At 39.9% G+C, this 27200-nt stretch overlaps 1 protein-coding gene across 1 annotated transcript in view; it reads left to right on the forward strand.

Moving 5' to 3' along the window:
• DERL1 (derlin 1) overlaps positions 1-27200 on the forward strand; it is a 75424-nt gene that overhangs the window by 37213 nt on the left and 11011 nt on the right. The window contains exons 2-5 of the mRNA XM_078686823.1: positions 6233-6344; positions 20520-20584; positions 20976-21002; positions 22504-22599. Of these exons, the coding sequence (XP_078542949.1) occupies positions 6233-6344; positions 20520-20584; positions 20976-21002; positions 22504-22599 (300 nt within the window). The remainder of the gene's footprint in view (positions 1-6232; positions 6345-20519; positions 20585-20975; positions 21003-22503; positions 22600-27200) is intronic.

Consider the following 27200-nt stretch of genomic DNA (forward strand, 5'->3'; position numbering starts at 1 on the left):
ATTCACTAAATTTACCTGTGCTTAACCCTTTGGTAGCTTGGCACAAAGCAGACACCTTTAATTTGGAGGCAAAGCGTAAAGTATTTATTCAGCACACAAACATTTATAAAGAAAATAAACATAACACCAGAAAAATCCCAAACCAATTTAGACAAGCATTGGCATAGCCAATAGGTCTCGCCTTTGGGACCTTACAGGTATTTAACCATGCAACGGTTGATCCAAGGATATTATGCTGCATAACTAAATACTTACAAGGTCCCGAAAGCGAGACCTATTGGCTATAATGCTTGTTTTTATGTAGTGTTTAATGTTATTGTTAACGTTGGTCTGTTTAAGAACACCCAGTTTTCCCTTTCTCTCTGCTTTACGTTTCACACGCAGGGGATGTGATTTACCTAGAAACGAAACTTCAATTATGTGCGGGCCTGGGATTAGAAATCTGTTTTCAGAACCAATAGTCGAATGGGAGAGGTGTGGCGCCGCGGCCAGGGCGACTGACGCTGGAATCTGGGGATCAGGGTTCGATCCCCGGCTCCGGCGGCAGGTTAGCCCAGCACCATGTGACTCTGGGCAATAGCTCGCTTAATCTTCCCGACGGCCCCCAGCGCCTAGAGACCCTTACGGGTGATTGTGCGCTTTACAAATGTGGACTTTTTTACTTTTAATAGGTAGGCAGACACTAGACCTCTCTTCTGCCCACTATGAACAGCAGAAATCCCACAATAAGCGACCCCAAGGACAGTGCAGTGATTTTTGTCGAGGAATAACAGTACAACCCTGTGTATGTCATTCATAGTATTGTCAAAGGCTGCACCTGTTGATATGTATACTCTTAGTGAGGAATTTACACTTTTAGCTGCAGTGATTACAAGCGGACGAGCTAAGTCTTTCTATTATCTTAAATGGCGGCGCCGTGAATTTGATTTCAGACACTTCCCGCCATGTACAATCAGGCGCATTCATCTTTAAGACCGGCCGAGTTCTTGATTTCTAGATTTCACTGGCGCCTTTCAGTAGCGCCAGTCAATGGGGACGCTTTGCTTCTTGAGGGGCCGTGGTGTTTCCTTAAATAGAAGCTGATGGTGTGCTCTCGCAGCCATCTTTAATGGTGTGGATCGACGTCACGCCACCGCATATCCATTACACTCTCAACAGTCTCATGAGGTGATGTCTGCGGTTGGCTGCTATGGTGAAGTATTTAGTATTTCTCATTTTGTAAGTCCAGCATTTGCTCAGGCGGGTGACGCACAGTGCTACCTTACAGTGCTATAAAGCGCAAATTAAATGTGCCAAAGCCAAGTTTCTCGAGGAGACGCTGAGGCAGGCAGTAAATAAGTCCCAAACTCTGTTTAATATTGTCAAGGACTTATCCCATCCGGCCAGTGTGGCTAATTGCATTCCGGCCTCTCAGTCCCTATGCGACTCCTTGGCAGCGGCCTTCGAGAACAAGATTGCCACCATCTTGAGTGGGCTCTCTGATTTAGGGTCCCCCTGCTCCCAGTTCCAGATGGGTACGGCCCCTTTGTCCATCTCTGGGACCCCCGAGGTTGTGATGGAACAGGCACGGCTTGACAGTTTTCCCCTCCCCCTCTATGAGGAGTTCTGCCAATTGGCAAATGGTGTATAGTGTTTAGGGCCCTCCATGATCAGGGGCCTGTCCCGCTACAAGAGCTTTTTTCCTGGTACTCGACCTCCAGACCCCTGCGATCTTCATCGGCATATCTGGTCACAGTCCCTAAGATCCGGAGGATACGGATGGGAGGCCGTTCCTTTGGATACAGTGCGGCCAAACTCTGGAATTCTCTGCCAGTTACTCTAAGGAGCACGGGGGAATTCTTCTCATTTAAGAAAGGCTTGAAGTTCCATCTATTCCCCAGGGCAGTGTAGTGCTGTGTTTTGCGTTGGTCTGGATAAGTCAAAGCGCCTGGATACCCTTTGGGTGACAGTTCGCGCTATACAAATACGCAATACATACAATACAATACATACCTTTCAAAGGCATATCAGCAAAGCTCCCGGGCATCTCTGTTCAAAAGCATTCCATCACATGCCCTGACAATCCATCTTCAGTGAGAGATTGGGAGGAACAGCTGTGCTTTCGGGGAAGAGTGCTGTATATCTGCCCTTGCTAGGCGATTAGTGTGATGTAACCAAAGCACACAGATAACGTTTCGAACAAGGACCAGACACGCACAGCGTTTCCCTTGCGGGAGCGAGCAGCGGCATCATCTGTTTTGAAAGCGCGAGCAAGGTAATAGCCGACACATGGCACCGCTGCTCACTCCTGCAAGGAAAACGCCAAACGTGCACGAGTGCCAATAGAGAACAGTGCAAAACATGCACGAGTTTAAACAAAAGTCCTGAGCGCTTCCAAGAGGTCCCTCCTAAGCAGCGTTTGTTCGCTGCGTAGGCGAGCCCTACAAAACTGTACATTTTAATAAATAAAATTAAAACAAAACAACAAAAATCCAATCAGCAGAACCAGGGATAGACAATTTCACGTTTTAGGTCGGTTAACACCTAAAAATGCCACTCTCAGTCATCTAGTCGTGATAGACTGTGGGGGAAATCCCTCAAGTTCAAGCCGACTGCGATGGAGGGCAGGCCGGAAACCGGGACCAGGTTAGTCTTCCTGAAAATGTTACCTTCCCAAAGACCCCTGAGAAGACACTTGAACTTCAGGATTTCTCATTTTCTTGTAGAGAAGTACACTCGGACATCAGCCAAGGGTCCAGGACCTGGCGAAGCACCTCTTGGGGATCAGGAACTCACTCTAGCATAGGCCAGCAGGGCTCGAGCAGATCCAGGTGCAGGTTCAGGCAGTTCCAGTTGCAGACAGTCAGCTGGGCAGTTGTAGGGAGGCCTCCAGAGATTGCCGTGCCCCTGTTGCTCAACAGGAGGTCAGCTAAATGATCCTCTGAATCAATCATAGTTTGCGATGAAGGGAGCAGGTCCATTCTTCCTTCACAGAGAGCAGGACAGGCCTCATACAGCAGGGCAGTCCTCTGGATAACAAAGCAAGCCTTAAGCAGCAGGGCAGTCCTCTGGTAACAGCAGGACAATCCTCTATGGAAAAAAGCAGACCTTAAGCAGTCCTCTGGAAAACAAGGCAGTCTTTCTGTTATGTCTGCCGCTACAGCCGTGTTCTGAAGAGTGGCTCAGGATGTCTAATATTCATTTTTAGTGCCCTATTCGAAGTGGGAGAATTTTCTAGGCTACCTCCACATCTGGTCCTGGAAAGTTCTTCCTTTCCCCTGCAAAGGCTCAATGAAGTTTAGGGTCACAAAAGACTAAAGTTGGGTTTCTTTTTTGGTGCTAGACACCAATGTAAGTGGAGCAGGGAGCATCTCCACCCCCAACCATTCTGGCAGGATGGACCATCCTGTCCACAGCTAGGCCCCTATGGTCCTCTTTATGTTCCAAATGCTCACTCTTAATGGCAGAGCAATTAACAGGCAATAATGAGTAGGGGCCCCCGAGAACTAATCAAGGGCAGACCGGCAGGGGAAAACAAATGCTATCAAAAACAGAAAAGTCTGCCCCCTCTAATTTATACAAGTGGCTCAAGCAGAGTCCAAAGTTTATAATTAGCAGAATTGAGCTCACTAATGTGCACCACCAAACCACATAATCAACAGAACAACATAATAGAAAGGTATTAAGATTTTTTATTTATTAAGTTCATCACAAAATAGTTCATTTCATAATCAAAAGACAAATAACTACAATCACCAAATCAAAACTAAAAGGCCCCACACTACCCTAAAGATCTTTCATTCAATCAGAAACACTTAAATACATTCTCTTCTTCCTCTCAAACCACATACCAGCACACATACCCATATATCCATCAAACAATTCATCACTCATCCTTGTTGAGATTTCAGATGTAGCACACTTTCACTGTCCTGTATCGTCTTCCCAGTAGGAACCGGGGACCAGATAGCGTAATTGCAGGACAGGATAGAACAACGCCAACGCGCGTTTCGGTGCCGTGCCAGATCTACGGCCACACCTTCATCAGGGCATTCAAAAGTGGGTAATGGGGGGCAGGATAGTATCAGCAGAACAGCAAACAATTTAAGCGCGACACCGTCGTCACATTAGAAAAGGATCCCACATTAGACAAGGATTCAAATCAATATTCACAATGAGGACTCCAAGACTGCAACAGCTGGCACTTCCCTAAGAGTATTCGTGGGGGAGACAGACTAAGCAAGCTGAGGTGCCTCGAATCGAGATACATCCTGGAGCTTAATTCAAAGGTTCCGGGAGGCCTGAACCTGGAAGAAGATCTGATCACTCAGTTGTAGATTAGCACTAGGGTCCAAGTGATGCTAAACAAAGAAATACAGTGAATGAAGTGTTTGGAAAATGTTGAGGGGCGGCGTAATCCTGTTCTAGCAGAAGTTTGTTTTAATTTTTCGAATTCTTTGCACTTTCTACCCAAGGGTAGTTTATCTGGTGAGCACAATAGTTGGAGGGCGGGGGATGCCCACTAGGGCAAAATTTGAATATTTCAAATGTGTTGTCACAGTACACATTACAAAAGGACACTAATGCCCACTTGGGCAAAACAGACTATTGTTATATATTACCTGTAAATTTGCTTTCACAGATTAGCACTATATAGCTTTGCACAATCCTTGCAGTATCTCCCTAGCAATTCCGTTACCAATAATTTAATTAAGCTGGTAAAGGGAAATGTGCTTTAATTAATAAAGTTGTAGAAGAGATAAAAAAACTCTGCACGATAGAATTAACGCCTTCTGGTAAATGAAACCTACAGTGCTATATCGCATTTTAAATAACAATGGCAGGTGTGCTGTGACAGCGTGTGGTAAAATGCATATATGTATACATTTTATATACACATTTGTACTGATGTATGAGATAATTGTGTAAAAACTACAAGTCTTTCTTCCCCGCTACCCAATTTGTAGTTCCGATCACGTGATGAGGGGTGGTGCACTAAGTTTAAAATGGCGATTGTAAATGTCTGTAACTTCGGTGATCAAGCCTGGTCAGGCGAAACGTGTCCGAGAGCTGACTGATAATAAATTAATTTTGGCCAGCACACAGTTTCGTCAACTTGTGGTTTTCTACTTGAGAGGATTAATTTTAAAAGACCCGACTTCGGAGGTCTTTGAGACGACGAAACGCCCGCTGTTCGGGCTGGTGGCAGCATTTCCGAAAGTAAGGAGGAGTTGAATATATATATATATATATATATATATATATATCTGGCAAAAGCTCTATTTTATTTTGCCATGTCGAGATGGCAGTTTAAAGCTGCACTGCAGGCTGCAATGGTAGACCTTTGGCTACTAAAGGGCTACTTTAGTGGGTGGCACAATGAGCGCTGCAGGTCCATTAGTAGCATTTAATTCACATCCCTTGGTACATGTTACTAGTACTTACTAGTAAATTAAATGTGCCAATCAGGTGTAAGACAATCGTACCATGTTTTAGGGAGAGAGCACAAGCTTTGTGCATTTTAACACTGCTAACCAATGCTAGAGTTTTAAAAGCCAACAAAACCTGGTTCAGCTTAGGAAGGGAGTAAAGAGAAAAAAGTTTGTGGTCCAATATTCATTTAGGGTGCTACTACTGTGATTCTTTTAATCTTGCTTCCAAGTTAGAGAATTCTTGTTTTCACTTTCTGAGTGATTCGTCCTATGTACATAAAATCAGTTGGAAACCAAATTCGCATATGAAATTCCCAGAATTACAATTTGTAAATTTGAGACTGCATTTAGTTCCACCATATTCAAAAGTTGTGGTTACTTTGCAGTCTATACATTGTCTACATGTATACTGAGCCGCAACTGGGGATAGGCCCAGCTGAGAAGACCAGAAGCGGTATCTGCTTGAGGTTGTTTCTTGCACTATCATAACCTGCATATTCTGACCACCCTTAAATATAAACAAAGGTCTGTATGACCACGTAGAATATCCTCTACTAAACACCCGTTATTTTCTTAATGGTGTTGCTGAACATTTTGACAGTTCTCACAGAGTCGAGAAGGATCATGCAGATTTTTTCTCGTCTCATCTGCAAATCGGTAGAAGTGTGGTTGCAAATGACAGGATAAACTAACGGATTACCATTTTATGCTGCATCATCCTGTCTTTATTGTAAATACTGATGAAAATAGTTCTGTAAGACATTGAATGAAATAAATGCATCACAAGAAATGACTTGGGTATATTTTTCTTGTTTGAACAGATATGGAGACCTATTACTGCAACATTTTATTTCCCAGTTGGTCCTGGAACAGGATTTTTGTACATGGTGAATTTATATTTCTTATATCAGTATTCATCACGGCTTGAATCAGGTATGTGTATATAAGTGTGTACATGATATTTTCAGTAAAACATGACTGTTGTAATTACAACTTTTAGTTGGCCCCATATGCCTGTTCCTTTTGCAGATATGAAGTTTTACATGTATGAAAATGATGAAGATAACCATCCCGTACTGCTCATTTGCCAATCACAGTCTTTGGCCTGTTACCTTTGCATGTGTGTGTTTATTCACATGTATGTCCTCAAAGATCTTAACATAAGGTTAAGAGAAGAGCTCAGTCTCTCCACAGCATCTTGTCTGTAAGTTCTCAATGCTACAGGGCTTTCCTCTGTTGGTAAAACACGCTGAATGTAAAATAAATAATTTTGCCAGCCCTATTCCGAAAGAAGGTATACATTACTTTTTGATTCCATATTTCAAGCCCAGTCTATTGGTAATTGTTTGACCTCACTGACAATTAGAATAGGCAAGGCTCTCTGTCTTGAGTAACTCCTACAATGCATTATATTGTTACTATATCTGTTTCCAGGAAGAGCAATACCAATGTATCCATTTCTCAGTAAAAGGGTTTGTTCTACCTCTTTCTGGGTCTCAGTGATTGGATTTTACTACTTGCTGACTCACGTTTTTACTCCACAGTCAGACTGTAGGCTGAAGCTTTTGGCCTTCCCTTATAATCTGCTTAGGTTCTGATTGCTCAGTCCACTTTTTGAAATACAGTCTTTCAATTTTCAGGGTACCCAACATGGTTTTATCAGTAACAATGGTTCTCACATTTCTACTTTTGTCAAGCTTAAAAATACTCATGGTTAATATTTTGGATGCGTTCATGTTCGTTTCGGCAACGCCACTCTGGAATTCTGGTCAAGAATTGAAGGCAAGTAGCAACTTTGCACCAGGTGTTTTCTTCTGACATTCTAAAGAAAAAGAGTGAACTAAGCCTGATGTCCTGAGCAATCACTTATTCTTCTTATGATATACAACTGCTGAGGTCTTTTAGGAGATCCAGAAAAACAAGGCGCACACCTGAGTAACCGCTAGATAGTGGAAAACAGAATTAGATGGTGTAGGCAATGGGGCGAGTGGTAATACCTCACAACCACTCAATTAGACCAGAAGACTGGTCTGCAATGAATAAGAACAACTGTGCCCCTGCACTAACACATACATAGAAAAAAATTTTAAAGTTTGAATTAAGTTATTCACATGTAATAGTAAGATTTGGCACATCAATCTAAACAGATAGTAGAGCTTCGTGCTTTAGTGAACAAGAACAGAGTGAAAAAATGTAATTCAATTGGTAGTCTGTTCATCAAGTATCCATTTTCTGTTTATTGTTCCGTTTCGTATCCGGAACACGGCGCCGGGAAACCTCAAGAGGGAGAACCTCGCCTTTCAGGCTTCTGTGGTTGTAAGCGCACCCGCCTAAACCACGAAAACCCATCTCCTCCCGGTTTTCACCTCACACGCGAATTACCGAGAGTCCACGTACTGACCGGCTCTCTCCCCCTCTCTCTTCTGTTATCGTTAAATAAGCTCGTCCTATCTCGAAAGCCACTTCCTCCAGCCCTGAAGATTCGCAGTAGTTCCCTGCGATGAAACACGTGTTGGCTTATGAAACGGAACAATAAACAGAAAATGGATACTTGATGAACAGACTACCAATTGAATTACATTTTTTCACTCTGTTCTTGTTCACTAAAGCACGAAGCTCTACTATCTGTTTAGATTGATGTGCCAAATCTTACTATTACATGTGAATAACTTAATTCAAACTTTAAATTTTTTTTCTATGTATGTGTTAGTGCAGGGGCACAGTTGTTCTTATTCACTTATTCTTCTTAGACAGGAATAGCACCAGCCTGGCAAGGATATGTTGCAGAAAAAAATCTGTCACATTTGCCACATTGGTTGAACTTCACCAAATTTGCCTGAGTAGTGATATTAACCAGCTAAAGTGCTGGACAGAAGAGGGAGTAGGGCAGGCAAACAAAGATGCTGCTTACAAGTGCAGGAGCCTGTTTGCCAATTAGGGATATATTGAAATGTGGAGATTTGGAAACAGTGAGGCAGAGCCTCTCTTGTGTGCATTAGGAGAACACTGTATTAATACGTTCTCTAGGGCTACCTCCTAAAGTTGTGTGGTTTGGATTTGGACCCCCTGACACCAACCCAAATCAGAAATCCAGTTGGACTGCAACCCAAATACAACCCACACTAAGCAATGTTGAGCAGGAAGTGTTTACTGGTAACTGTCCCATAAGATAAATTCACGGACAACCATGGAGCTCCCAACCTTCTTTTATAAATGAGTAACCGAAAAACAGGATATGTATTTTAAAATTTATATTTTAAAATCCTAGTTTAGTAAATAAACTGTGAATGGTAACTACACAGAATGTAAATAGTAAAGATGTGAAGGTTATAATTATTTCTGTTATTCTAATTACCTACAACATGTTTATTGAAATCTATACTCTTAATAGTCTCATGCTGCTAATTCTAGATGCTGTGCTAACTTTAGCTGAACCATTTAAGCCTATGTCCGAGTTTCAGAGATGGTGCTCACAACATGCCTAACAGGAGCTGTTGCGTTGTGTTGTAATAGCAACGTAGCCATTTCCTATCACCTTTGTGCAGCTCTGGAACACAAACAGCAACCTGTGAAGGCACCTTTCCGCATTGTCTCTTTCCGCTAAAGCGGGTGCAGCAAACTAGCGTGACCTCTTTAACCTATAGCCTGATACCAGAGTTTTGCATAGGATCTGATCAAGAAAATTGTTGAAAAACAACCCTATCTTTTTTATCATATTACTTCTTCTTATGAAAACAATAAGAAAGCTTGCAGACATCTATGTTATGATTAACTTAGCAAGAGGACATACAATCCTGGACGTAAATGTGTCCGCTGGATTATCACATTTATCTGATCTATTTTAGTTAAAACAAACAATCTTCGAGAGCAAGTGCAGGTGACGCAAGCATTTCGGTGCATAGTTGACTGTTCACAGGTTCTATAAAGGAAATAGAGTTTAAACATACGGTATGTTAGAAATAAGAGCGAGTAAATCATAGTGTTTATATCAGTAATTGTGTTTCACTTGGTGTGAGGGCGTAGATAGTGTGAGAAAATGTCATGACTGCTGCTGCTGCTTGTTTTCACAGCACGTGTAACTTGTAGTTTTAATTCACCCAGGCACAAGTAGCAATCTCTTTACTCCCACTTAGATCCTCTACTTACCCTGTTCAACTGTAGCTTACGAGGGAGATCAATCCTCCCAAAAGAAACCAGCAGGATGCGGTTACTGAGACCGTATGTTTTTCAGAGAGCTGTGAGGACTCTTGGAACCAATCAAGGCCTTGCGCCTCCCTAAAGGCCAACCGAGTCTCTGCAACCCCCGCAGATTCTGAATGGGTCAAGAAAGAGCTACGTTTGTTATGGTGGGATTGTGATGTCTGAGGCCATCAGTTCTCTACAAGGAGCTGTGTATTCTCTTGCTGGATAAGGGGGAGTAGGGTAGCTAAGTGTGCTTTTTCTTCATATCCACAGGGCATTGTTTCCTCAATTAAAAAAAAACAACTGATTTTACAATGAAGAAAATGTGGTAGAATCACATCACAACGGCATGTTCCAAGGCATTGTTTTAACTAGATTTAGTTGGAAATAGTGTATTAAAATCTTTGCCACATTTTGCTTTGATCCTTGAGACAAGTTCCATTGTGTATTTATTTGTCCCTTATCCTTTCTTATTTTTTTTTTATATTTTGAAAAACATTTTATTGAGATTTTCGTGGAAGGTACACAATCGTGTAAGAAAATTCATATAAGTTTAGCTTATATCCAGCACTTGCAGGCCTCGAAAAATCATGAAAAGTTTTAGACCTGGAGGTCTAGCAACTTGAGTAATCTACTCGACCTAATTGTAATGTACTATACCCATCTTCTGGTCTCATTATGTCATCATAGGCAAATATTTTGTTTTCCAGAGCCACTCTGTTCTACATTATCACATATGAGAGCACCTTCCAATATGTGAGTTCAGTGTTCATGCTATGCAAAAAAATCTATCTAGTTTGATTTAATAGATAAAACGTTTGCTCCATGCATTATAAGAATCTATCTCTTATATATGGGGTATATTTGACCTCCTATTTGCCTCCTAGTTCACTTATAGCATTGCCATCAGGGTAGGAGAGGAATGTTTTTCAGTTCATATTTAAAAACTCACTTTCAATAAATATATTACTAAAGCATGAGGTGGTAGTGCACGGTCATATACAGGCAGCACCTTTTCCATTGAAATGGCCAGAAACCTTTCCACTGACATGCAGTTTTGCATATAAAACTATATAGTGCATAAACAATCTGTGGAAATTGGGTTTCAGCAAGCATATTTATCATTTGCACATCACCAAGTAAAATGTTCTGATTTGTTTTCATCCTATTAAAACTATTTTTTCCATCATACAGAATCACAAACCAAGGGCTTTCATAACTACTAAAATGTATTTTGAAATGTTAGCACAGTTCACTTTTCAGCTATGTAAATTTGTGTTAGAATAAAACATGACATCCTACCGCCTTTCATTTCACACTTTTTGTACAGCATGTTTGTCAGACAGTTAACTTAACAAATGCTGTGAACTGTGCAGTCAGAGAAAAAAAAGTAATTTTAGATGTAAACTGACTTTTGACTTCTGTCTCTGAACACAGAAAAACTGTGGCAAATTTTAAAAAAAGATTTAAAGGCATCTTTAATGCTCCTTCACTTTTGTGAGTGAACAGAACATCTGTTGCTTGTCAGCTTGCCACAAGAGGCAAGTAGGCCCTAAATATAGCTTGCCCTGATAAAATGACTCACCTTAACAAGTGGGCAAGTAGATTTGTCGAGGCCAATTAAGTATTGCAGAAATCCTTAATGCTGGCATATATCAAGAATATTTTGCACACCATATTTGTAGTCCTTCAAACTCATGACTAGAGGTGAGTATTGAAATCTGAGCTTTGAAAGGTTTAGAGCAGGGCCTACTAAAGACTCATGAAATGTACTATTCACTGTCTGCTGGAAAATCGGTGTGAGGCCTAGTTCCTCTGGTTCAAAAGCTTGTAATCTGCCATAATGCATAGCTTTTTCTATTCTAACAGTCATGAGTAAGCGGGGCTGATTAGCACAATGACTGAATGCGATTACAGTGAAAATACAAGCACTTTATGCCCCGTTACAAATCATAAATTAGCATCTACGTTCATCTGAGTTCTTAATCAGAAACTCTTTGAAATTGTGGCACATAAATCATCTAGCTGTTTATAATCTGAGAATGACTCCTCTTACTCCAATGGTGACATCTACTACATTGGGAAATATACATTTCTAAACGTTTCTACATTACATAGCACAGTGTTTACAGGTAGTTGTTTCATATGACATCTAATGAGTTGTTTAAAGTGATCTCGTCATCTGTTCCCTCCGTCTGCCTCCTTTTTGTGATTCTACAGATTTGTGATCATAGATGCCTTCTACCAGCTCCTTTAGTGGCATTTTCTTAAATACATCTTTAACCACAGGCAATTATTTGCTCCAGCTGCAAGCTACAGCATGAAAAACTACAGTAAATAACTTAACAGTACAAAATGTGTTAAGCTACGCTAATCGACCCATCTCATGGTCCATTAATTCACAAAATAAAACTGATAAAATGTTTCCGTGCTATATATCAAACCCTTGCAATTAATCAGTAACGATATGAAGGTCAATGGGAGAGATGAAAGGTATAGATAGAGTAACTTGTCAAGACAATGAAGGTGTCAATTAATGAGGAGCCTTGAAATCAATTTTTTTTTAAACAGTCAGATCTTCTGAAAGCTATTTAGAACATGCTTGAATTTGAAGTAAAGATAATTATTTAAACCAACATGGGAGATCTTTCAGCCATAAGGAAACATTCATTTTCTCCTTTTGCTACCAGTTTGACAGATTGAACCTCTTTCCTACCACTAAAGATTTTAAGACCTATAATCTCATTTCTTGAAGTTTTTGTTGTTCCCAGAACAATTTGCAGTAGATTAAATTACAAACAGGCGAAGCTAATTGCTGATCTGTGCATCACTCTGTTATCCAAACCATCTCTCTGAGTCAGCGCAAGGAAGTCGTGTAGCAAGTATTCGTAAGAGCAACTCGGACCACTAATTTATCATCATGTTTGTGTCTAGGTATCTGCATCACACTGTATCCAATATATATCCAAGTGTTAATTCATTCTTCCACCAACATATATGTTTCAGTGTTAAAACTTTATGTAGATTGAACAAAATCTGTATTTGAACAGAAGCTGTATTGGAATGGGTTAATTCTCTCAGACGAATGAAAAAAAATTAATGAAGAAATTAGTGTCAGCATTATCATTTAAAAAAAAAAAGTTCAATATCTGTATCCTGGAAACGCAGAGAAGCATGGCTTTAAAGTATTCTTTGTAGTCCTATTAGACACCCAATGACTGCAACCTTACTATTACCACTCGTCCATATTATATGTCGCTGCTGCACGCCAAGATTAGCATTGTGTGGACTAGCAATGTGTGAAATTATACACACCTTTGTGTGGTAACGTCAGAACTTTTTTTAAACAAACCTTTACAAGCTTTGTAAAGTTATTAAAATAAACAATAGAAAAAGGGGCAGCTTGAGTGAACATGAGGAAAGCACTCTCAATACAGTCGGTGCTGTGAGCATTGGTGGGTAATCCACTGACACTCAGCAGCCATCACTGCAGTTTCCTGCCACCAGAAGTCCAAACTGTCTTTTTAGGTGGACCTGGGCAGTGAAATAGCTAGTGTGCAGGCGCTGAGTATGGGTTGGTTACCCACTCTCGAACTAAGGACTGCCATGAGATGTAGCTGATCACTCACTGCAGCTTGACAGCTAAAATAGCATTTTGGTGTACAGCAATAGTCCTTCAAGTTAATCCCTACTGCTGAAAGATCTGTTCTACTCAGGCAGGACATACACCTGCAGCAAATTCTCTGGTACATTGCACCCAATAGATCTGTGATGAGCCAGATGAGCATACATTTCCTCAATATCACACGAATAGCAGAGGAGTGATCAAAGTCACTTCAAAGATACACAGGGTGGATGGAACGATTAAGAAGGGGAGACTATGGAGATAATGTTCCTACACCCTGTGTAAAGTCGATATGTTTCAGCCCTTTATGAGAGGCCTAAGGCTTCTTCAGGACAAAATCACTATTGTATGCCCCGGAATAATACCAGTTTATATGTACATCACCCCAACTATCAGTTCATCCAGGAAAAAAACCAGGACAAACAGTGTGTGTGTATATATACGACTTAATTTTGTTCGAACAACAAGTAAACAGTATCCGATCTAGTATACGAAAATTGTATATGTGAAAGGGTCATGAATTATATACATCTTAAGTTCTAATGTACTTGGTTTAATCGAGTGGTTTACATGGTTAACGTCATCATAACATGTATAAAGATGAATACATCAATACTAATAACACACCACTCCAAGATGGTGTTGGCTAATGTCAACTGCCAGTAGTCCTTCCTTGATTGTGAGGAATTAGTTTAAGAACATGCCGATGTCCGGTGGCTACCGACATCGAGAAAGGCTGTTTGCCGAAACGCGAAGGCGTCTGTCTTATCTGTTGAAAAATAAAGCAACTTTGGAAATTGAAAATCCCGTGAGTGTGGGTAATTCTTTACAACGTGGAGGATTCGAGACGAATTTATATATATATATATATATATATATATATATATATATATATATATATATATATATATATATATATATATATATATATATATATATATATATATATATATATATATATATATATATATATATATATATATATATATATATATATATATATATATATATATATATACATATATATATATATCTATCCAACAATGTGGTTCCTGTTTTCCCTGAAATGGCGCTTCATAGCGGTGCGTCGCTCCTGCGACAGAACCAAGCCGCTTGTAAATCCAACAACGTCAGTCTCCGAAGAAAAAAACTAAATGAGCCGCAACTCACAGCCACTGTTCTTTTCAAAACAATTATGTTTATTTTCTTGTTTTAGCACAGATTCCAACCTTGAGTTGCGGCTCATTTTGTTTTTTTCTTCGGAGACTGACGTTGTTGGATATATATATATATATATATATATATATATATATATATATATATATATATATATATATATACCTGCCAACTTGATTGTGATGAGGAGCAGTTCCGGGTGTGTCGGCCATATAGGGGTAACCTGGACAATAATACTAGTGACCCGCCCTTGGTCACGGCCTGGCATCACCATTGCTACTGCGGGGGTCCACGCGCCTTTGGATGAATTGGCGCACGGTGTGGTGTTTCCTACGTGGTTCGTTGCGGGGAATCCCACCGCCGCAGCATTATGGGTTCGCTTGCTGTCAAGACAGAGGACAGTTTGAGTGGAACGGGAGACGACCTCTTGATTGTTTTTTGCAGGACTATATCCCCCAATGATTGTATAAATGAGGAAAAGGAAAATCCTGACGGCACACATTTGTGAAGCGGATTACGTACTACTGGTCCCAGAATGCCTAGGGGGTGATCAACATGTTTGATTGAAATAAAAGAAGGATTATACCAGTGTATGGTTTGCCTGCTGTCATTTCCGAATTGCCTATGAAGAAGGGTTTCACAATCCGAAACGCGTCGGCTAGAAGTACGGGGAGTTTGCCTGCCAACCTGATTGTGATGAGGAGCAGTCCCGGGTGTGTCGGCCATATAGGGGTAACCTGGACAATTTTTTATATATATATATATATATATATATATATATATATATATATATATATATTCACATATATACACACACACACACGTGAAGCATGCAAGGAGGCTCATTTGCCCTATACTATTGGGTCCTGTAAGATAAAAATATGATGGACTTGTGTATAATAGGGATAATTATACGCATGTCTGTGCATTATCACAGCGATCAGTGCGGAAAAAAAGGTATGAAAATATGTTCTACTTGGTTAAGACATACATCTGCAGGAAATTCTCTGGTGCATTGCACCCAGTAGATCTGGGATGAGCCAGGTGAGCATAAATGTCCTTAGACAAAGTCAGTAAACTTCACCCATCTTTGCAATGGACAAAGTTTCCTGACTCTACCCTTTATTTTTTTTAAACAGATTTTATTGGGGTTTTACTTAAAAGTGCATTACATTTACCATGTGTTCAAGACATATAAGCATCTTCCCAACTCACATTCCTCATCCCTGTAACATTGCAGTTTTAATTCAACTCCCTCTACCCCCTCCCCCTAAACGAGTCGCTTAATTGCAACCTGTTAAATCTAGCAGTGCATAAGTATGTCTACTAGCTCATCTATTGCTCTTATTGGGGTCTGATTGTGGCTAGAGAGGCCATGTGCTGGTCGCTTTTTCCTATTCCTTTTGGGCCTTTGCACCTTCTTCTCTGTCTGGCGAGGGTGGGCCTGAGCGATTTGCTGTTGTCTCATCCGAGTCTAGCGCCCATACGTCATCTACTAGTCTCCACTAAGCCCCTGCAGTTTCCATTGTTCCTATACCCCGTCCCGCTTCTCTGAGCAAGGTTCTGCCCTCTGCATCTGCCCACCTCTCCATTTCTCTTTTCCAAGTCCCTCTTCTCGGTCTCCCTGCCGACTTCTAGTTCTTACCGATTTCTCGCTTAGCTAATATATATGCAAGGTCCTGGAACCTCCCTGTAACCCTCGTCTTGGCCGTATGTGGGAACCAGCTCGATAACCAGTGGCCTGGTATTTGTGGTATCTCTTTATTTATAATATTTCCTACTCTGTTTACCACTTCCTCCCAAAAAGTTCGGAGTCCAGGGCAGTCCCAGAACATGTGCAGTACATGTGCCTCTCTTTCCCCACACCTAGGGCGAGCCTCCTCTTCTGCTTGGAAGTATAGGCTGATTCGCACAAGTGCGAGGTACGGTCTGTGCAACACATAATAGTTTATCAACTTAAGTCATGCATTTCTTGATATCTTAAGGGTCTTTTCCACAACGGACCCCAGCTCTCCTCCGGAATCGGTACCCAAAGGTCCTCCTACCACTTTTACTGACTACCCTTGCATGCAAAATTTCCATTTCGCTTAGACAAGGCTATACTGAGCTATGTGATCTTAATAAAAAATAAAGGATTCCAACAGGTGTATACGAATTTCATTGGGTATGAAGAACTACAACGTGAGGGGCTTCATGCACAAGATATTCACCAGGATAGCTCATTCGACTCGAGGCATGCTCCAGTTTGGGTTTGGGTTTATTTTAAAAATGCACTGTAATGCACTTGACATTACTGCAGAAAAGACTGATAAATATTAGTATAATGTAAAAGTTGACAACTTGCTGCCTTTCAGGGGTAGACCTGGGATTCCAGTTAAATTATCAAAATTAGCCAATAAATATATCCTCAATATATACATATATTTTATTTTATCTTTTTTTTTTTTTTTACGTGCTTGCCGTTTTTCGACAACATTGTCGGATTGTGTTGCAATATATATATATATATATATATATACAGATATTTAAAGCATTTTAGTAGCAATACGCATATTTAATTATGCAAATTGCAACAGTTAGAGGGATTTCAATTAGGCTATTGACCGTCCTTGGGTGTATTTACAGTTCTAGAGATTCTAACCAAATATAATTTAATGTAAATACTCCATTGAACACAACACATTTTCTGGTTTTCAGAGAAATTGCAGCCTTTATGTTGCTGAACACTCTTTTTTTACCAGTTAACGTTTACTTAGGTGGATCTTGGAAAAATACTGCTTTGGTAAATATTGCAAATCAAATTGTTAGCTTTTATGGCTTCCTCCAGAGACGTAGTGCAGGTGCTTTCCATAGGTTTTATTATTAAAAAAAGAAACGGTTACAAGTTTAGTTGTGTCCTCTCCAGAAAACATCAATCTCGGTTTCGTTGTTATAGAGATGTTGTTTTTTTACCTTTGTGCTCAGAATAACCCTTTATCAAGCGTTCCTCGGTCTATTCTTTAATGTTTCCAACCCAACAGCGTTTGTTGTGATATCATTAAATTAAGTTTCCAGGTAATTTCAATGGGATATTGTCACATTGGTTTCAGCCTGGAATGTTATTCAATCTCTTTTATCCCACCAGATTCCTTGGCACATTAGTGATATAGTGTCTACACATTTGTTTTGCTTAATTTTCAGTGAGATGAGTTTATATTTCTCTATATGAAATTATATGGACAGGTTTGTACTTGTACCAGTTTTCAGAGGCATGGAGTGCGGGCCCCGCAACATCAATGGTAAAATGACTCAACCTCCACTGTTTTGGCCCGGCAGGCCCTGTCTGGCCTTTGGGAACTGGGTCTGACATTTGGCAGCAGGTGTTGGAATATCGTACAAAGACCCGCTACAAGCCACAACAGCAGATCCAGCCTTATTAACTGTAAAACCTACACATCAGGAATGCCGTATACAGGGTGAAGGGAGTAGACCGTGGCACCTTGCCACTAGATAGGTTGAGGGATCTTTGTCTGGATAGAGAGTGGAGGGCTCCCAGAAGCAAGTACAGTGAGATAATTGTGAGTTTAATGAAAACCCAGTGAGAAAAACGGGAGTGGACAATAGAAACTGAAGTAGATTCTGGGGAGGGTATATTGATACAAACCCAGGTTGGGAGTGTTGTAGAATCAAACTCTCTAAGCCCCGCAGTTCAGTTTTCTCCTGGAGAAACCCTGCGTTTTTCTCTTAACAATTTCTATTGTTCAGTTTGCACAGACTCAAGAAATGATCCCCTTTGAAGGGTCAAGTCTAGCAGAGACCCTGAGCTTGAAGGTGGCTCTCCAGTAAGTGGAGGTTGAAGAAGAAAAGGACCATGAGTTTGAGAGGAAAAAGCTAAGATTAACTTGCCTTGCACTAGATAACAGGAAGAGGGAGAAAGAGAAGAATGGGTCCATGCAGAGAACACAAGTGAGCGGCAAAGGCAGGACAAGAAAAGGGAGAGAGAATGGAGCGGGATATAATAGCTTTCGATGAGGAAAAGCTTGGGATGGCAGCTGAGACATTTGCCCCCAGAAAAGCGATTTCATTTCACACTCTTATGATGCGCTCTTTCAGGTTCTAAAAGAACTTGTACACATGTATGTGGAAGGACAAACTATTTTGGCATGATTTTTGAGTTTTGAGATTGCTTGTAAGGCTCTGTCTTTGAATGATGTGTCCAAGCCACATAATTGAAGAGTCCGTTGCCACTGGAAGGGATAGCAGTCATTGGAAAGATGCCTGTGGCGGAGCAGTTTGGTATGAGTGGATGAAAGAAACTGTGATTAGACAATTTGGTCTGAAGCCAGTTTAATACCTGCAGTAGTTTAAAGACGGCAAGCGAGTGGATGGTGTTCTGTTTGAGACTAGGATTCACAGTGTTGCATATCTGGAATGAGTATGTGAGAGGAATGAAGGCTACAGGTTTTTATGCCACGAACCAGCTAATGGTTCGAAAGTTACTCATGGAGGAGTGCTATTCCCCACTTAGACATACTTTTCAGATCTCACATAGAAGGATCCAGGGAAACCTGCAGTTTTGGCTGACAATTGGCTATCCAACAGAGTTAACAAAAGGCTGGAACAACATGGCTCTAAGTCAAAGTGTAAGAGCATCTCTCCACAGACTGGTTCCAAATCATAGGGTAAAGGCTAGAACAATTCCCAAGGTTCCACAGGGGGACAGAAACAAAAAGGGGATTGGGTTCCTAGTCCGGAACAAAGGATGGAAAAAGGGGGACGGTAAGATTCCCCCTAGCCCAAAGTGATAAATCTTTTCAAGTGTCACAGGAAGGGACATTTTAAGACCGCCTGTCAGGTGAAAGACCCTGTACCACCTATATGCGTAATAGCTAGCCATTATGCTCTGAAGCACTCATACCCAAACACAGTGGGGTTTTGGCTGGAGGCTAGTATCAATGGGAAGAAAGTTTCTGCCCCAAGGGATACAGAAGCCAATAGCACTATTATAGAAAGGAAGTATCTCAAGCCAAAAGAGATTCTATTAGATGCTAAAAGCTGAGGCTTATTAGCCGATTAAAAGGACATGGAGTATCCGATTGCCCAAGTTGAGTTGGAGCTCAGTGGTAGATAGGGGTGCGAGAGAAGCAAGATGCTAGATGTCTCCTGGGCAGTGATTGGATTACTCCTAGTTTAGTACCAGGGCTAAAGCCAATATAGCCTGGATTATATTTACTGTGTTGACTAGCGTACAGGCTGCACTTCAGTTTCAGGAAGAGACTTGGGCCATTTCTTATTTGAAGAAACTGGAACACGGTACACAGCGGATCACAGCAGACTCTGAGAGGACATCGACCTTGGCATCCACTGTGAGAGCAAAGTGAGATATCTGAAACGGACCAGGTGTTGGAGTTTGGGTCACTGCTAGAGCTGCAGGGGATGTTAGCTGGTGGATAATCTACCCTGTATAAATTCCACAAAGCATATGTTAAGTGCCCTACACTTGTGCGCCTTTAGAAGGAAGCTCAGAAACAGGTTAGCAAAGAAGTGGTCTTAAGACACTGTCTGCTAAGATGATGGCATACTGTAAAGTCTTGTGCCGGTTACTAGCAAGAGGCTATTGTAGTAGATTTCTTTAATTGCTGTGTAATGAAGTGGTGGTCTTTTGTATAAAGAGAGGCACTGTGTTGGACTTTGAACTCATTGTGCTGCTATGGAGGTGTTTTTGATTATTGAGCCCCCATACCCCACACTAACCTCCCTAAGTAGCCTGTAATAGATTTCCCTTGCTATCACTCACTGAGAGTCAAGTGTAGAAAGTGTCGTCCATGGCACAGTTTGCAGAGCTATCTTAGGGCATACCCCAGGACAGCAGTTGTAAAAAGCTTTAACTTCCACAGTTGGGGCCCAGAAACCCCCTCCTGCCCTGCGGCCTACCGAACTAGGATTGACTGATGTAATGCTGTTTCCTCTAGACCTTGGACTATTGGTACTTTTGCACAGGTGGATCTTATTGATCTTGCTGAACTCTCTGCATGTCTTATGTTTCTCCCCAGGTATTTGTAATTATTTGTATCAATGTTTACACTTTATTTGCTATAATAAGTTAAGTTTATAACATTTCTGAATTTTATTTTTTCACAATTTAGGTGCTTTTGATGGGAGACCCGCTGATTATTTGTTTATGCTCCTATTCAACTGGATTTGCATTGTTGTATCCTTTCTTTGAAGAGTAACAATTGCTTGATACTGTTTGAAATGGCCCCAAAAAAATTAAAAGGTGCTACACACTTCAAAAATTAAGTTACTAGAAACATACAACACGAAAGTAAAACTATAATAGTTGTAAGATTGATTTTCTCACAGAATTCAGCTTCATCTAAATACAGCTTTTAATTTACAGCAAAAGGTAGATCTAAATTTGTAGCCTCCTTTAACCAAAAAGCTGATTTAATCTTTTTTTTTTTTTTTTACATGTTGCTGTTTTTCACTTTACCTAGCTCCCAACTTTTTGTGCCATGATTTCTTTAACATAATCATACAACTTTAACTAACTTATATTTCTGTTTGTCAAGTGAAATGTTTCTTTAACCATGTAATAACAGATCACTGGTTTAATAATGGACATGCAGGTGAGTGGACGCATTTATGTATGTATAAGTGTCATTTTTGGGCAAGCAATCTTGTTTTTTAAAATTCTGTTTAAAAAAAAATATTTGTATTGAAATTTTGCATTGAACACATCAATCTTGTATACATCCCAATGAAACCATAGGCACAGTGGAGTAACTGCACAATTAATCATATAGCCATCAACCTATACTCGCGGCCATCCAAATATAATGAAAAGGCAACTGCAAGACAATAAATCTGTATTCATTCTGTCACTCATTATGAGTGTTGTGTGGGGTTGGATTGTCTTCACAGTCCCCCACGGTAATCTTTTTTTATTCTTGGTTTTATTTTAGGCTCCTCAGTTGGCCTGCTTTTTTTCTCTTTAGAGTTTTCTTGTGTTCATTCTCTTGAAGGTAACTTTGTAGTTTGAATAAACATGATCACCCAATCCACGCTTTCAGTGACTTCTTCCATACTCCAACTTGTCTCCTGCTTTGTAATCTTCTCACTTGTTGAGAATGGAGGTAGCTGGTTTCATATGGAAATTAAAATAAGAACACGTTTCTTGCCTTCAGTTTCCTGAGCCATTTCCATTAACAGAATCCTGCTGATTAGTGGTTTTAGGTGAATTCTATTACAGGATTTGTGGTAAAAACGCACCATATGAGTTTTTTCTGGACACATTTTGGCACTTCAGCCTCGCGGATAACACATGGGGCAAATTGCCCAGGATGCCGGGGATTCCTTTGGAAACCGCTGCATAAACACATACTTCTGCAGTTACCACAGTCTTCTGTAGATGAAACCTTTTAATGATCTGGTAATACTGTATTCCTAAAAACAGTATCCCATAATATTGGTAATTTCGATTGCGGTATTAGCACATCAGATTTTGCTGATGAGGATTTATGTGGTCACCAAGCATACATGTTCTTGTATTACAAAATCTATGATAGGTGCACTGCTTACATACATCGTGGCAGAAGGAATCACCCGATTTGATCATTGCTCGATAATATCCCAGAGCTGCTGACTCTTAATATGTATCAAGTTTATGTTTATTTGCAAGCTTTTAAAATGAATTACAGGACATAAAAGTGCACCTATTTACAATATGGTCTACACAGTTCTAGACACATGAATCCTATATTTCTTTACAAAGGTTTTAAAGGTAATCCCATAAAAACAAAAAAACCTATTACATTGTATTTCACAATGATCGGGACCAAAATACCTTGGCTACAGGTTCACAGAAGAGGGATTTTCCCCTGAATTTTAAGCTAGAGAAAATGAAAGAACCAATTTGCATAGCACACAATACAAACTGAATGGTGTCTGCGATATTAAATAGAATGTTATCATTCCACTCTGAAGATCTTTCTTCTCTATTCAGTGTGTTTGAAGTTTGTCATTAATAAACTCTTTAAGTGATAATATATTGCACTTGATAAAGAAAAAATCATTGCAATTGTTGAAGTTGGTTTCACTAACTGTTCTTGGTTTTGGATTCTTTTCCAGTTGCTAATGATTCCTCTGATCATGTCCGTGCTATACGTCTGGTCCCAGCTGAATCGAGATATGATTGTATCATTTTGGTTTGGAACAAGATTTAAGGTATGATGGATATATTGGACATGCATGTAGCTAGGTTGATAAAGCAAAATGTTATGTTATGCATCCTCTTGAAAACAACCTTGTGAAAAATATACACCAGTAAGCAATTTGCACCAATAAATTGATAGCAAAGGATGGCAGGTTTTTTGTAACTCTCTTCTCGCTTAAAAACTGGAGGGTAACTTTTTTTTAGCAGAAATCACTTAAGGGGCTCAAAATCCATCCTATAATGATTTTCCTATTTCATGCCAATTTTGGGACTCTACACTTTTGGGGCCTGTCTTTTGCCAATGGAAATGCTTTCTCCTTGTCTAGAGTCTCTGCGGGACTGAAAGTTGATTCCAGGACATAACTCCTTGCTTATTTCTCAGTAATAATGAGATACAATTGCTTGCCATAGGGGCTGATTGTTTTTCGTTTGCATAAATCCATTGCAGATTATTTTTCTGTTCACATACTATCACTCCGAGGTTAGGTTTGGGAAAGTTCACTTGTTTTAGTCTAAACATTTTTAAAGTTGTATTCCCTAACCATGTAAGTGTTCAGTGATGAGACTTATCTATGCTGTTGACTGTGTTTCTATACTCTTTTGCTCTTTAGATATATTTTTCTAAGATTTGGTCACAGGAAATAGATGGGAAGACGTCTGTAAACTACAAACTTTTTCCTTGATGGAAACTCCTCCAATTTGTAGTTGTTGATTTTTGTAAAACAATTAAGCTGTACTAGCTATCTTATAGAATCAAGCGGAAAACAATTCACACTTCTGAGACAAGAGCACTGGGACCTTTCATGCTAAGTGCTTGGATATCTGAAATTCTTAAAACTAAGAGCCACTTTGGAATCCTAAGGATGGAATGAGCATTGCACTTAAAGGTCTTGTGGTGAAGGGCACCTTCCCAATGCATGTAGCTTTTCAAGGACTCAGGAGAGGGTGTCATCAGTGGAGCAGCACCAAAGACCTGTACACCCTTAGACCAGAAAATCTTTCCACCTCTAAAAAATATTATACATGATGCATGTCACAAAAATTGATCATAGTGTCGAAGGAGTTTAGTAATAGTCAAAACGTTCACCCCTAATGGCAGAAACAGGCATTTTGAAAGCGTAGGCCCACTCAAAAATATAATGATAGTGTTAATGAGAACATCAGTAAGTAGTTCAAAGAAACCATGAAATGTCAACATAGCCTGAAAACATTATAGAGACGTACAAGGACCTTTTGATTCAGCAACGTGAGTCACCTCAAAGTCACAAAAAAGCATGGCTTTAAATGAAGCTTTAGAATCTGCCCCAACTTTAGAAAAATATTATGATGGACTTAAGGGGAAAATAACCACCAATAAATCTAGGTATGAGCAATATACCATTACCTAAGATTCTCGGAGAGGATTCCATGCATCTGACTCAATTCTTGTTTTGTGCTTGGCTTCGAACTGATGTGACGGATGAAGTGGAAGGTAAGACAGAGGAGGAAGAACATAGTCTAAAGGAGAATTCTATACCTGAATCCATATACATTGTTTTTGCCTGTTTGCGTTCCTGTAAGGTAGCCAGAAGTGAATTCTTTCCTTTACAAATGAAAACTGTAAACAAAGAATATTGCACCTAGCTAGAGTAACTTGGTATCTACCAAAGTGTGCACACATAGTGAAATTAACTAAGGACATATTAGCAAAACCAGGAACAATTTGTTCAGTAAAGTCCCTGCCCAAGATCTGCTATTTGGTGCAGCAGGGCCCACCTCTGGTTAACAAGAGCAGAAAATCAGACGTTTTTATGACATTTCAGCTGTTCTGTCTACAAGTTACATCTGACGTCAGTGTGGTGACATGGAGGAGATTACCGAACCACGTATCACAACAGTCAGATTTAAAGCACTTACATTATACTAAATCATGCAATTGCAAATCCAAGAATCAAAACATCAGATCAAGCTCAGAAATTGGCAATACAGATGCATCGGGCCTAATCTTCTAAACACTGTTGACTAAGTATCTGACTTACGTCCAAGCACAGAATACACATTTTGACATAACTACCCTATTTGGTCAACAAACGACTAACTGGTTGGAGAAGATAAAGCAAATTGCAGGTTTAGTAAAAGTTCCGACAAGGCATTTTAGAGAGGCAGACAAATAACTGACTCCGTGAAACATGAATAATCTTTACAGTTACAAGGATAAGGTCATCAACATCCACCAGCACATAGCAGTAAACCACACAGCATATTTCTAGAGGATGATGGAAATTAATTTCTACCCGACGAAGGGAACCATCTACAATAAACATGAACACCACACCATCTGTCACGTGCCCTCACCCCCCATTTGCCAACATTCTCAGAGACTGGGAAATCTAATACTTTCAGACAAAGGAATGCCAGATACAATAAGCGACTCTTACTCTCCCGCTCCACTATTTTGGATGAAATATGTGGATCAATTACATTTTGGTGATTTTAATTGTAAGAAATTAAATCTTAAACAACCTGTTCTGTTCCATTTAATTACGTTGTAAGAGAAATGGTTAGATAGTGAGTTATTCCAGTCCATTATTTTCCACAATACTGGTTTCACTGATGCTTTTCATTTCCAGTTGGAAGAGTCACTTATCTGATAGATAATTTCAAAATGCGAATGAATCCTGCGTCGAGGTCTACTTTCTCAACTAGCCTCTGCAATTTGTATGCTTTAAACAACTTGTGAGTAGTGTTACTGCAAACAAAAAGGTTTCTCGTCCACCATTCATCATCCATATTTCTGCTTTATGTATTGAAACCACAACCTGCATTGTAACTGGCTTCTTAGTACTGGAGGGAAATGGTGTAATCTCTCACCAGTATTGTACTCACACAACACGTTCCCCTCCATATGTTACTTAGTCCTGTTCATCACAGAGCATACAGGATTAAATTCACTAGAATATTAAACTTGTGAGCGAGTATGGCTAATCAGACCTATTAAGTTCAACTGAATGTTTTGCTCACTCAGTCTTTTTCTATGATATCCCTTGAATATGATGAGCCTGTTTTCTTCTCTCTTTTCATAGCATTCTGCCTACCTTTCAACCATAACTTCATACCTTTTGTGGGACGCTCAATGTGATTTCCCCCTAGTTTGATTATAAAATTTGTTTTTCCCTCATTTATCTGAGAAGGAAAGTCTTAATAGTCTGAAAGAAACTACCTCTAGAAGGGAACCAACACGACCAATGACTTGAGAATACATTTGAACTATTATAGGACAAATCTTTCCTTAAAGTGCTCTGCTACAGAGTGCACCCCAAAGGAATATAGAACATACATTTTGTAAATTAAAAGCCAATTGAGAAGCATCTCTTGCAATTCCCAAAACACTCCTTCCATCTCCAAACTGCTTTTTCCTCATGGAAGTAACGAGTTAAGAGAAAAACAGCAAATGATCACTAAAATGGGAGCTTTCACTGAATATGCTGAGGTGAAGTAATGGTCACTTCGGTATCTACAATTAAATCCTGATGTTCCTCTGCTGTTGTGACTAGCAACTGTAATTTTACAGTTAGTCCGGAGGCATATATCATTCTTAGCTTAAAACATATAACAGTAATCAAATGCATGTTCTATTGGCTTATTATGGGGAAAAAATACAATTGCTTTACGATTCATCCCATTTAAAAATAGCCTACTGCAGCCATAGCTCAGAAAGCTCTCTTGATGAATCAGAACCGTCTTAAGATGTTCACTCCTTATGTTATATGATCAATTGAATGTCATAATCTGGAATTAGTCATTTATCTGAAGGGAATGACCAGATGAGAAGACATTGCATATTTTTTAATCATAAACATTAAAAAAACACAGTTTTGGGTGATTAGAAAACTGCAGCTGTTTAAAAGTTCTTTCTGTTTTTAATACTTCTAAAAGCCAAGAAACAAACCCATGAAGGAGGAGAAAATAAATACAAACCAGCATAGTAGGTTTTAGAAACAATTGTAACTTTGTCGTTTAGCCAGAAGCAGTATGACATTCTACGGTCTACAATGCAAAATATACACACCAAGTGGATTCATTCTTGATGTGTATTGATGAAACTGTTAATTAGAAACCATTGCAACTATGATCAGATTTCCCTTGTGGATTGCCAGGTTGTTTAACAAGACCTTGATATTTGATGAAAAGGGATCAGTATTTATAGCGAAACACTATTGAGATCAACCAACCCTAACTGATTTGCAGATGCAAGTTATTTCAAAATCCAAACATAGTTTGAGGCATTCCAAAGCCCCAACAAAAGATCTCCATGGCCCACAACCTCCATGTCATTGCAGGTTGTGTATCTTGCCAGTAAGAATAGTTCCAAAAGAGGTGGATTTCATCCAGATGGTGTGACCCCCACTAATTATAGCTCCTGTCTGCATTCTTAAATTTAAATTTGTTATTAATGATGAAAATGTATAGTTCACCATTTGCAACAGGTATTGAAGGGACATATTCTTTGCTAGTGCTCTTAGATGCAGTCTGTGAGGAACAGACCCTCAATCCTTTAAAAACTAATAATACTACTTCACAAATTTTCCAAAGTTGTCATCTAGGTAAAGCTTAGAGTGCCATCCTGCTGGTA

This window comes from Lissotriton helveticus, chromosome 4_1, assembly GCF_964261635.1.
Source record: "Lissotriton helveticus chromosome 4_1, aLisHel1.1, whole genome shotgun sequence".
Classification (NCBI taxonomy): Eukaryota; Metazoa; Chordata; class Amphibia; order Caudata; family Salamandridae; genus Lissotriton; species Lissotriton helveticus.